The 13,071-nt window shown below is 47.2% G+C and overlaps 1 protein-coding gene across 7 annotated transcripts in view; it reads left to right on the plus strand.

The window, feature by feature from the left end:
• Positions 1–13,071, plus strand: part of PRKDC (protein kinase, DNA-activated, catalytic subunit) — a 151,627-nt gene that overhangs the window by 64,240 nt on the left and 74,316 nt on the right. For 6 of the 7 annotated variants that reach the window (XM_036829913.1, XM_036829912.1, XM_036829910.1 and 3 more), the window contains 8 exons: positions 664–887; positions 1,455–1,663; positions 1,962–2,094; positions 2,517–2,675; positions 3,412–3,615; positions 9,194–9,379; positions 9,765–9,869; positions 10,676–10,843. In XM_036829913.1, coding sequence (XP_036685808.1) covers positions 664–887; positions 1,455–1,663; positions 1,962–2,094; positions 2,517–2,675; positions 3,412–3,615; positions 9,194–9,379; positions 9,765–9,869; positions 10,676–10,843 — 1,388 coding nt within the window. The remainder of the gene's footprint in view (positions 1–663; positions 888–1,454; positions 1,664–1,961; positions 2,095–2,516; positions 2,676–3,411; positions 3,616–9,193; positions 9,380–9,764; positions 9,870–10,675; positions 10,844–13,071) is intronic. The other variant, XM_036829914.1, reaches the window with a different exon arrangement.

Raw genomic sequence — 13,071 nt, forward strand, 5'->3', positions numbered from 1 at the left:
GCTTGGATTGCGGAGTGGAGAACAGCGTGTCCGTCCTTCGTGTGGCGGAGCGTGTCTCACACTCGCGAGTTTGGGGAGAAACCCGTTTGGGAGTTGATCAGAAATTGATCCCATAAAACGCCAGTCACAGCCTCCGGCTTAAAGGCCACTGCCATGGCGTGTCTCTCCGTTGCCCTCTGAAGGACATTTAGGTTGTTTCTATTTTTTTATTATTAAAAACAATGCTAAAATTAACATCCTCAAAGCACATCTTTGCAATTCTGCCATTATTTCCCGAGGATAAAATTTCAGTGCTGGATCAAAGCATATGAGCTTTTAAACCTTTGATAGAAATTGGTGTGCACGTTTTTTTAAGCTTTTAGTATGATTTGGCAAATAGCCCTTCAAAAAGATCATGTTAATTTATGGTCCCACAGTAGTGTTTGAGAGCCAAGACCTAACCTTCCGTAGGTGTGTTCTTACTGTACGAGTCTGCAGTTGAGTTCTGTTCGGGTGGTGTTTTGAGATGAGAAGAAATAAGTGCCGTTTTATTCGGCTTTTATTAAAACCTTTAAAATTTTGACTGAAAGTATATCACACCTGTACTTAAAGACAGAACTTTACATTAATCTTAGTGGGTTTAGAAGGAAGCGTATGTTAACATTTTAATACAATTTTTTCTAGGTGCTGAAACACAGTCTTCGCTTTGGAAAGCAGTGGCTTTCTTCGTAGAAAGCATTGCTCTGCATGATATTACGGCTGCAGAAAAGTGCTTTGGTGCCGGGGCCGCAGGTGACAGACCCAGCCCACAGGAGGGAGAAAGATACAATTACAGCAAATGCACGGTGGTGGTCCGGGTCCTGGAGTTCTCCACAACGCTGCTTGGCACCTCCCCTGACAGCTGGAAGGTAGGCCTGCCCGCTGCCCTGGTCAAGGGGCCTGTGCTTGGCTACCCGCTATGGTGGTTCTGGCTTTCTTAGAACTTTCCCTTGCTATAGGAGTTGTCTCTTCTTGAAAGTAATGATAAAACTCTGCGTGTACTTCAGATTCTCACTGTGCAAATAAAAGACACAGTTTTTCTAGATGTTTATTGGCTACTGTGTTTTATGCTGTGATCAAGCATCTGCCTGACGAAATGCGCATCAGCCGACATCTGTAAATGTGTCTGTGAGGCTGAGACCCGCACCCCCTCAGTGCCTGCTCAGCGCCTACTGTGCGCCAGGCCCCGCCTCTGCCAGGGCTGGAAGCGCAAGGCGCCGCCCTGTGAAGGCTTCTGGGGCACCTCCGGGCCGCCTGTCCACGTGTGGTCCACGGTTGCTCTCCCACCGTGATGGCAGTCAGGTCCACACGGCGGAGACCTGGGGACCGCAGAGCCTGAACTGTGTGCTGCCTGAGCCCCGCCCCATCCCTCCCGCTTGCTGGGCCGTCCACTGCGGTGAACGCCCCGACGCTGACCGATGGGTGTGTCTGTGCAGCTCCTCGGGAAGGATTCGTGCAGCGCAGACCTCACGAAGCTCCTGGTGAGAACGCTGTGTGCGCCCTCGAGCGTGGGCTTCAACGTCGGGGACTTCCCGGTGATGGACCACCTCCCCAGTGTGTGCGTGGGCCTGCTGAGGGCCCTGAAGACGTCCCCGCACCGCGCTGCGCTGGAGGCGTGCCTCAGGGAGGAGGTCACGGCATGGAGGTGGGGCTTCCGGGGCGGCCTCGGGGCGGGGTGGGGGTGAGGGCAGGGCGCAGAGGCCCCTCCACGGCTTAGCCCTCAGGGCAGCAGGCGGCCTGCGGGTGGCCCCGCGACGTCCCTGCGGCGCTGGCACGCACCCTGGTTTGCTTAACCGGGGTTTGCTGTCCAGGACCTGGCGGTGGACTGGGGCACCGGGAAGCTAGTAAATGCATTGCAGCGGGACGCACACCGTCTTCAGTGTCCTGGAACGTCGTGAGGCCGGCACTCACCTGGTTTCCTTTTGTTTTTCCTGCATGGCCAGCATTGAGGAGCTCTGCGCTGTTGACCTTTATGGCCTGGACGCACACGTTCGTAGGGCCAAGCTGGCGTCTGTCGTGTCGGCTTGCAAGCAGCTTCACAGGGCTGGCTTTCTGCATGTTGTAGCACCATCGCAGGTAACTGTGCCAGTTTGTTTTACATTTCTCTTAGCTCATTATGCCAGTTTGTCGATTTATTTATAGCCTTTTTAAAATATCCCTTATGTACAGAGCATGCCGAGATAGGAATTAGAGAGATACTTGCTCCAGACGTGGCAGTGTTGCCTAGAGTGTAAATATGACAGTAAGTGTAAAAGTTTATAAATGTAAAATGAAAATAAAGGACACTTGAATATTTCCAGCACCTTCTGAAGACCTTTAGGCACTAACTGCTATTGTGCCTGTGTGGCCAGGAGCCAGAGGTGAGTGAAAATGTCCCTGACAGTTGGTAGGCAGTGGTCAGTGTTGGTGAACCTGGATTTGTATTAATGGAAGGTGTGAGATTGCGTTTTTCTATGTCATACCTCACTGTTGGGTATTTCAGTGTTGCTTTACTCTAGTCTGCAGATGAGCAGCATTCTCTCGGCACAAAGCTTCTCTCCGTGGTTTATAAAAGCATCGCACCTGGAGTCGAAGGGCAGTGCCTGCCCTCACTGGACCCCAGCTGCAAGCGGCTCGCCAATGGACTTCTGGAGTTGGCCTTTGCTTGTGGAGGACTGGTAGGAAAAACAGCTGCGTGCACGTGTGCTGTCCCAGTGACGTCAGGCGTCACTCACTTGCAGCGTCTCTGAAAACGGGAATTTAGCTGGGTAACTTCTTAGCTGCACAAGGACTTTAACTGATTTACGTGAGATGACTTTCTAAAAGTTTTTTTTTAATTTTTAATATAAAAGGAGTAGAATGACCTTCTTAAGCTGAAGTTTTGTCTATCCCAGTTTATTTCCAAAAGGCCTTCAGGCAGAGAGCAATTTGTGACTGCAAAGCCGACCTGTGTTGACACAGTGGCCTCTGCTTCCCCCATCCTTGGCGACTCTTCAGAGGCTGAGGTGGGAGAGGCCCTGGAGGAGCGTCCCAGACGCCCCACAAAGCGCTCATGGCCTTCTGAGCTGTGCAGGGCTGGCCTCAGACAGTCTCTCTAGCTGTGGTTCCCCCGTCCACTCCCTCCCCTTCTCGGGCCCCTCTGTCCACTCAGTGCAAACAGCCCTCACCCTTCCTAGACTCTCCCCTCAGAGCAGCAGCCACGAGAGTCTGTGGAACACTGGGAGACACGTGAGTCAGGGGAAGAGTTCTCACCCAAAGCAAAACCTGGAAAGTGGAGCCATGCTGAATGTCTACAGTTAGACCAACCCGGGCCTCCCAGGACCAGGCCCCTGTAGACTCTGTGTTCTCCGCTGTCAGAGTTAACAGCCGCCCAGGGAGTCGTGTGCCACAGCCCTTCTCGTTTCCTCTTTGCAGTGTGAGCACCTGGTGGGTCTTCTCCTGGACACGGCGGTGGTGTCCATGCCATCCTCAGGAGGGTCCCAGAGGAACATCATCAGCTTCTCTCACGGACAGTACTTCTACAGCTTGTTCTCAGAAACAATCAACACTGAACTGTTGAAAAATCTAGATGTTGCTGTATTGGAGCTCATGAAGTCATCTGTGGATAATCCCAAAATGGTAATGGATTTTTCCTTTTAATAAAGTGTATTTTCTTTAGTAATGCTTATAAAAGGGTTGCCATATGCCTGAAATAATACAGCAATAAAACAAAGTGAGGGACTTCCCTGCTGGTCCAGTGGTTAAGACTTCGCATTCAGATGCAGGGGGGTACGGGTTCCATCCCTGAAAGGCCAGCCTGCCTTTTCGGCGTCACCGGCCGCGGCTGGTCCTGATGTGCTGCAGTCCTCCCCGGTCACGGCTTCCATGGTCTCAAGGCTGAGGCCTCACTTCCCACGTGTTCCTGCTCTAGTCCCTTCGCCCCCTCAGAGTGAACCTGTGCAGATCAGTATTTGTTTTTAATAAATTTATTTATTTATTTATTTTTGGCTGCGTTGGGTCTTCATTGCTGCACGTGGGCTTTCTCTAGTTGTGGCGAGCGGGGGCTACTCTTCGTTGCGGTGCGCGGGCTTCTCATTGCGGTGGCCTCTCTTGTTGCAGAGCCTGGGCTCTAGGCGCGCGGGCTTCAGTAATTGTGGTGCGCGGGCTCCGGTAGTTGTGGCACACGGGCTCCAGAGCGCAGGCTGAGTAGTTGTGGCGCACGGACTTAGTTGCTCCGCGGCGTGTGGGATCTTCCCGGACCAGGGCTCGAACCTGTGTCCCCTGCATTGGCAGGCAGATTCTTAACCACTGCGCCAAGGAATTCCAGATCAGTATTTAATGTATAGTTGACTTGTTTGCTAAACACAAAATTTTGAACTTCAACCTGGTCGGTAGACAATCAAAAATTGTTAACTGTTGGAATGATCATTCTAAGGGAGAGGCATAATTTCCTGCTGAGTTAATAAGCTTTTATTCCAAGCAGTGCTAGTTGTCTCTTGTAGGGGAAGATTTTGTGGTAGATTGCACTAGAAATTTGTATTTTTAGAAGTTAGAAATAAAATTGCAGTAGACCCACAACACTCAGGAAATAACAGCATTTCGAGCTTGTAAACTATTCAGACTTAACGGAAGAAACCCTACTCAGTTATCTCCACCTCCTCCCTAGATCCCTCTAAAGTGATAGAAGCAAGGTTGTTGTTTGGTTTTTTGTTTTTTTGAAAGCACAGTCTTAAAGGATACAGAAAAGGAGAAAAGACAAGAGTGACAACATTTTGGAAGCTAGAAAGCAAAAGGACAAGCAGTGACAGCCTTCCGAGTACGAGAGAGCTGCGGTGGGGCCTTAGTGTGCAGGCGGTGGGGTTGGGTGACTGTTAGCCAGCTCCCGCGGGCTCGCCCTGTCCTTGGGGGGCGCAGGAGGCTGGAGGTGCAGACCCTCTTGGCTGGGGGACCCTGGGCGTAGTTAAGGGTAAAGATACCTTTTTTCTAAAGAAACACCTTTAGTGAAAATTAGAATCACAGTATATAACCCAAGTATTTCTTTAAGCAACATAGTGAAGTTTGAAATGCTTTGAACCATAGCAAAAGCACTGTACTACTCCACTGGTGAGAATTCCACTTTGTACTTTTATCCCCAAGTTTAACGTTAGTTCCTCAATTCTTCTGATCTTGGTTTCCCACCGATTTTTTTTTGAACAGCCAAAGTGTTTCTGGTGTATGCTGTATTTTTGTGTTTTGCCCATTTTTCTCTTGGGATGTATTTTCTTATTAATTTGTAAAATTTTTGTATACTAAGTGTAGCAGACCTGTGTCTGTCATGTATGCAGAAGGTCCTTTTTCCTACTGACCATTTGTCTTTCTCAGTTGGAGTGTTTATTCCATACAGAAGTATTTGATTTTTTTATAGTTAAAGAAGATACCAGTCTTCTTTTCAGTTGCTCTGTTTTTCATGTCATACTTAGAAAGGCTTTCTCCATCCCAATATTATCTTTAAAATCTATCTGCCCATGTTTTCTTCTGTTACTTTTATAGTTTCTTTTTTAAACAAATGTAAGTAATGCAAACAGCACTGTAGAAATGATATTTTTTCCTAAATAGATATATACTGGACAAACATTCATTCACAAATGCATATTTTCCTCATTAATTCAAGTTTCTAACTTTTTCAGATCCGAATCTCTATACAAATTTAGGTCGGAGGTTGTTTAATTTGTTACTTACCTATCTATTTTTCTGCCAGTACCACACTTTTAATTTCAGCAATTGTAAGATACACTTTAATATCTGGTAAGGCAGTGTTCCTTCGTAGTTTTTTTGTGTTTTAGAATTCTTAAAGCTATACTTGCACATTTTCTTTAAAGTGAAATTTAGAATCATTTTGCCAAGTTTCCTACAGCCCTCTCCACAACATACAGGGATTTTGAGTGGTGATACAATGTGTATAGAGCATATTTAAACCAAGTTGACCTCTTTAAAAAAAATTAAGCCACGTTTTCTATAGTATGTCTCTCAATTTATTCAAACATTTATTCATGTTCTCAAATCTTTTTGAGAACTATTGTGTATTCATACTATTATGTAGAATGTTATAATTGTATATTGATATTGTATGCTGTATCTTCACTAAATTTTTAGATTAGTTTTAACAGTTTTTTGGTAGAGCCTTGAGGGTTTTCTATGTATCATATCATCTCCAGATAGAGACTGTTTTGCTTTTTCTGAGTGAAAGGATACCTTTTATTTCGTTTTCTTGTCTGACTGCTGTGACTGGAACTTCCAATGTTACGTTGAATGCAAGTGGCGAGTGTGGGCATCCTAGTCTTTTCCCTGATCTCAGAGGAAATGCTCACAGCTTTCCACTGCTGAGTATGATGTTAGCTGTGGACTTGTCATATATGGCCTTTATTATGCTGAATATAGATGCAAAAATCCTCAACAAAATACTAGCAAACAGAATCCCTCTATACCCATTTGTTGAGAGTTTTTATCATGAATGGATGTTGAGTTTCGGCATATGCTTTTTCTGCATCTTTTGAGATGATCAGATGATTTTTATCCTTTATTTTGTTAATGCGGTGTATCACCTTGATTGATTTGCAGATACTGAACCATCCTTGCATACCTGGAATAAATCCCACTTGATCATGGTGTGTGATCCTTTTAATGTATTACTGAATTTGGTTTGCTAATATTTTGTTGAGGATATTTGCATCTGTGTTCCTCAGGGATATTTCCCTGTAATTTTCTTTTCTTGAGGTGTCCTCGTCTGGTTTTGGTATCAGGGTGACGCTGGCCATGTAAAATGAGTCTGAAAGTGCTTCCTCCGTGCCCCCCTCCCCCCACCCCCCCAACTTCTTTGGCAGAATTTGAGAAGGTGTTAGTTCTTCTTTGATTGTTTGGTAGAATTCACTATTGAAGCCATCTGATTCTGGACTTTTGTTTGTTGGGATGTTTTGATTACTGATTCAATCTCCTTACTAGTTCAGATTATTTCTCAATGATTCAGTCTTGGTAGGTTGTATGTTTCTAGGAATTTATTTGTTTCTTCCAGGTTGTCCAGTTTGTTGGTGTATAATTGTTCCTAGTGGTCTTTTTTATGGTCCTTTGTGATGTAAGGATACCTTCTGGGGAATTAAGTGAAAGCCTGTCCAAGTTCTGAACCTTGAGGCTTTAGGCCATTTTCTTCAGTTTGGCTCTCAGAACACAGTCAGCTAGATATACCCTCAGGCAGGATTTCAGACTGTTCTGAAAAGCCTGAGAGAAATTCAAGATACCATTATCCCAGCCCAGCCAGATCGGCTTCCAGTGGTCTTCACTGCTGGTGAGCCCCGCCCAATGCTCACGCGTCTGTCAGTCCCTCAGTGGGTCCCGACCACCGTGAAGCACCAGGCGCTCGAGGAAAGGGCTTCCGAAAGGACAGGCAGGGAAAAAGCACTTGAAACAGAGATTATTCAGGGAGATGGGGGTGTAAAAAGAAACTTCAGAGAGGTGAGAGCAGATACTGTGTCCATGAAACAAGAATCGCTGTTGAGAAAGAACATCAGAGAACAAGAAAGAAAATTTGTGAATTAAACATAGGCATCACAAAGAATGCCCATGTGGCATTAAGAATGAAGAGGATTTGGAAGGTAAAATTCAGGAACGCTCATGGAGAGTAGAGTAAGGTTACAAATCAGAAAATGGAGAAACGATGAGGAAACTTGGCATCTATCTACAAGGTCCAGCTCCATGGCCTCTGCCCCTGACAGAGGACGAGCCAAGTAGAGGCTTCATGGATAACGTTTCAGGAATGACCGTTCTGAGTTCCAGATGGAAAAGGCCGTCGAATGTCCAGTGCATTGTATGGAAACAGCTCCACACGGAGCAGACTTCTTGAAAATTTGAAACCTTGGGGGTTCCGCAGGAGAGAAGATCCTGAAAAGTTTCTATAAGAGAAAAAACCCAAAGGTCTTTCAAAAGGATCAGGAACCTGGATGACGGTTGTCTTTGCAACAGCAGAGTGCAGCCTGGGAGACAGTGAGCCAGATTTCTTGCACAGTTTCGGAAAGAATACTTCCCACCTGAGTGGGAGGGATTATCGATTATGAGTGAGAGCCGAGTGCAGGTGTTTCAGGGGTGCCAGGTCCCCGTGGGGTCTGTGTCCTGTGCTCCTCTCGCTGGGAAGCTGCGGGGGGAAGTTCTCCGCCGAGATGGGGCAGAAGCCAGGAAAAAGGAGGGCGCGGGGTCCAGAAAGTTTGCCGGCGAGTCTCCCGGGGGCGGGGGGTGACCTCCACTCAAGACCCGGACCGGTGTCCCTGACCCTCCCGAGACGGTGCCCCAGGGATGGCTCACAGCCTCCCTGATGCGTTTGCACGTCTAGAGGAGACGTAGTGAATTTGGGAGAGTTTGATGACAACAGTGACAGTCATACACTGAGAGAGCTAAGGGGGCCGCTGGGGCGCTGTCCCTCTGCCAGGCGAACGTCCACGTACAACTGTCTGCAGTCGGCCCTCGTGTCCACGGATCCCCCTCCTGCAGACCGCGCGGCGCTGTACTGCGCGTTTCCACGTTAAGTGCACCCATGCAGTTCAAACCCGAGTTGTTCAAGCGTCAAGTACTTACTTCAGGGAGATCAAAATGTTATGTGAGGAAGGAAATGTGTGCTAGTACTCAGCTTGGATCATCTGTGAGCAGAGCTACCTGTCACCACGGCAGGAATATTGAATTAATCTAACCGAGTTTAGGAGATCACTGTTGGGAAGGCAGTAGGACAGGAGATGTGCATGTACCTCCCTGTGCCCTTGCGTGCCCGTGTCTGTGTGTCCCTGCGTGCGTGTGCATGTGTGTGTTTCCCGCTGTGTGTCCCTGTGTGCATGTGTGTGTGTGTCCCTGTGTCCCTCTGTACGTGTGCCTGTGTGTGTGTCCATGTATGAGTGCATCTGGTGGTGATGGCGACCAGAGAGAGCTGATTTCCCCTGCCATGGAGAATGGCCCCGACCAAGAAAACAATAGATAGCAGTTTAAGCATTATTTCATAAAGGGGACCACTGTATGCCTTTGTGGGAAAACTTACATGTTAAAGTGCTGTTTTCAGGTATGAGGAGTTGTGAAGTAAACAGCTATTCTAGGAATAGCATCTTCATTTTCCAAGAATAGCTTTGAAAAATGACAGTGAATTCTGTTGCGTGTCTGTCAGCCTTGATGGTAAGAGTTTTTCTTGCTTCACCCCGCGCTGTCTCAGGTGAGTGCCGTTCTGAATGGTCTGTTGGATCAGAGCTTCCGGGACCGAGCCAGTCAGAAGCACCAAGGCCTGAAACTGGTGGGTACCATCCTGCAGAGCTGGAGGAGCTTCGGCCCGTGGTGGGCCAGGGACGCTGCCCCGGACAGTAAACTGGCCGTGCTGACCTTACTGGCAAAAATTCTGCAGGTATTTTGAGAGACCTTGGAAATGTAGTTGTGTCTGTTGCTTGCGTGTTTAAAAATTTGATGGAGGTTTCTTGAAAAGCTCATTGGTTTGACAAAAAATAACTTGGACAATTGCTGATTACCTTATATTTTATACTTTTCCATTATTTTACATGATTATCTTTTATTCTCATTTTCATTTCTTATTCTTTATCTTCTCAGTGTAGCTTTACGTGCATTGTCTTAGCGGATAGTTTTAAAATATTTCAGAACAGGAATTGTTGAAATGCTGTTGGCGCCCAAGAGCAAATGTATAGGTCATTTCTGAAATTTAAAAAACTGAAAAAATGTATTAAAGGAAATTAGAGGCATAATGTAGAAATGTGTTTTCATTTTCCCTCCTTTAGATTGATTCATCTGTATCTTTTAATACAAATCACAGTGCATTCCCAGAAGTTTTTACAACATATGTTAGTCTACTTGCTGATCCGAATTTGGGTCTACATTTAAAGGTAAGTGGTTAAAAAGATTTTTTTCAGATTATGTTCTCCATTTTTTTTCCTGTTCTGTATTTTTGTGTATTTGTGATATTTTCTGTTTTCTTACTATGGGAAATTTCAGACATACTCAGAAGCAGAGGGACCAGCACAGTGACCCCCGGGTACCCGTCACCGGCTTCTGTGGCCCTCAGTCATCTTTCTGTTAATTAATAACAGAAAATATCTCGCTTACTTTTAGGGTCAAGAACTTAACAGATTTTGTAATTTTAAAGTCCTGTAATAATTAGATTTTACACTCCAGTAAAGTCTGGCCTTCATGAAAGCCATCTTTGTAGTGGAACATGAGGGTATTCCTTTGGAATTTTCTGCTCTGTGTGATTAATCAGGTTTCACATTTCTCAACACGAGGAGGTCTGGGAACCGACCTGCTACCCAAGGGAGGAAGGAAGCACACCGAGTGCCCTGGAGCCCTGAGTTCCGCAGTCGCCCCGTAGGGTATTCACGATAGTCTTCCCTCACAGAACTCAGGCAGCGCGCTTCTAGTAGAGGCTGCGTTTGCAGAGGAGATCCACACGCAGAGTCGGGCTGCCCTGTCCTGTGCTCACACGGGACAGCCCTGGCTCAGCCCGCGAGCCCGAGAGTGGAAGCCGAGGGCCGGGACGCGTCCCGCTGGTGGGTTGGATGCCGCCGAGGAGGTGTCCTGAAGTGGGCACGGCGTCCACGCGTGTGGTGCTTGCTCGGCTCCGTCTTCAGAAAGCAGCTGTTGCGCTCGCTGCGCGGAATCCCGACGCCAGTCTCCCGTTGCGCTCGCTCTGCAGGGCCAGGCTGTGACTCTGCTCCCTTTCTTCGCCAATGTCACCGGAGGCCACCTGCAGGAGCTGAAGCACGTTCTCGGGAGGCTCACTGTTTCTAACTTCCCCATGAAGTCTGAAGAGTTTCCCCCGGGGACCCTGCGGTACAACAACTACGCGGACTGTGTGAGGAAGGTTCGTGTTTAGCAGTAGCAGCTAAGATTAAGCCCTGCTGGTTCCCTGTTACATTTCTTGGTGAAAAGAAGTAAGTGAAATATTCAGAGTCAGAGAGTGTTCACACTTTAAGGATTCATTTTAACTCATTTTGAAAGCTTGTTGTCTGGAGGCTGATGCGTATCTGAATCCTTTGGGGCTGATTTTTCCCCCATTTAAAAATTGTGGAATATTTTACGTGTAATGTATATGCTTTGAAGAATAATACCGAAGAGAGCTAAGAAATAGAATATCACCTATATGGTGCAGTTTCTGAAGTTTAGTTGACTAGTGGTCATCTGAGAAATATCTAGTGGTTATCACTTAGTTAATAATACAGCGTAAGTTCCCGAAACACCGGGGGCTTAGCCAAGGAGCTAGGTTCTCTCCCTCCTGTACAGTTCTAGATCCTCTACAGGGACCCCGTCTCCTTTACCTTCTTCTCTGTCGTCCCCCGCACGTCGCCTCTACCTTGTCCAGGTTGGCTGATCCAGCTCCTGTCTTGTCCCTTCTAGCCAGCAGGAGGGAGGAGAGGGCAGGAGAGAGCATCCCTTTCCTTTAAGGGCTTAATCCAGACCTTGCACATATTAATTCTGCTGATACCCGACTCGCCACATACACGCGAGCGAGACTGTGAATGTTCTTATTTTGGGCAGCAGTGTACTCGGCTAAAACTCAGGGGCCAGCCAGTAGGAAAAACGAGAGAATCGCCATTGGAGGGAGGGTGGGTGGTGGTCGCCCATACTCGTGATGGACTGAGCCCTGGGCTCAGGAATAATGAAGACAGTGTCTTTGTTTTCAAGGAGCTTATAGTAAAGCAAGGAAGAAACGATGATTAAAACACACTGTATAAGTGCCAGCGTAGAGATACACACACTCTCCAAGGATGGCTGCACCAGTGTATCCCATCCCGCATGTTTTTATGGTGTGACTTTCCGTCACATGGGGAAAAAAGAGACGTCATACGTTTTGAGCAATGTAGTCTGATTTTTCTCCTGTTGCGTATGGGTTGTCCTGAAAGATCCACTAGTAACAAGAAAATAATACAGAGGAAGTGATGCTTGTGATTCTAAGTCTAGCCTTCAAAGGTTTCCAGCTCATTCCTGGGTCTCTGGTCTGTGGGACCCAGTCACCATACTGTACAGAAGCCAAGCAGCCCCACGGAAAGGCCGTCTACAAACCACCCATCCACACGGATTCTCTCCGCCCCATCCTGATATGATTGTTTTCTTTCAAACATACAGAGAAGTTGGAAGAATAGTAAACAAGCACCCATATAAGCATCTCTTGAATTCAGCAGTTGACTTTTGGTCATATTTGCTTTGTGTGTGTGTGTGTGTGTGTGTGGTTTGGCTGAAACACTTGCGAGTTAGCTGCAGACATCCTGGTGCTTCACTCCTGAATGTTTCAGCAGCAGTTCCTGAGAGGCAGGCACCACGCTGATACCAGGCCCAAGAAAATTCTCGCTGCTCTCAGACCCTGTGCTGTTTCGTCCACGGTCACGTTTCTCCAGATGTCCCTGTGTTTGGCTGGATTTTTCAAACCAGGATCTAATTAACGATTGGCTCGAATGTCATGTCTCTGGTGTCTTTAAATCTAGGACTACTTCACCCCCATCCCTTTTATTTCTCTGCGACATTGGGTTTTGGAAGTAACCCTAGCACGTCTCTTGGATGCTGTCCCATTTGCCTGATTGCTTCCTTGAGGTGCGTTTTGGCTTTCCTCACCCTCTGTGTTTCCTCTAAACTGGAAGTTAGGCTTCAAGCTTGGCTGTGAGATTCAGGCTAACCTTTCTGGCAACAGCCCCACACCTGGAGGCAGGTGTCGTGCACGTCCCCTTGTGAGCGACCTCGCATCTGGTGGCCTGGGTGACGTGGTAACCTCCTCATTTCTCTGTCGGATGGTGTGTTCTTTCTGCACCGTCATGCCAGTGCCATCTGAGTTTCCTGCTCCCCCGCGGTCTGCCAGCAGATGGTTGTCACGTCCACAAAGGTTCTGAGTAGATCTTTAGTACTTTCCCTTAACGTAAATGCAAGTGCAGACAGTCGCGGCACCTTTGAAGACAGCTTCCAGTCTAAGAAAGATGTAAACCAACAGGAGAAAGGAACTCAGAGGGAACAGAGACAAGGTGAGATAAGAAGGTCGAAGAGACTGTTCAGAGCAGCTGCAGAGAGGAGAGACAGTGTATCAGGTGCGTGAGCTAGGACAAG

Source organism: Balaenoptera musculus, chromosome 17 (assembly GCF_009873245.2).
Source record: "Balaenoptera musculus isolate JJ_BM4_2016_0621 chromosome 17, mBalMus1.pri.v3, whole genome shotgun sequence".
NCBI classification, from domain to species: domain Eukaryota; kingdom Metazoa; phylum Chordata; class Mammalia; order Artiodactyla; family Balaenopteridae; genus Balaenoptera; species Balaenoptera musculus.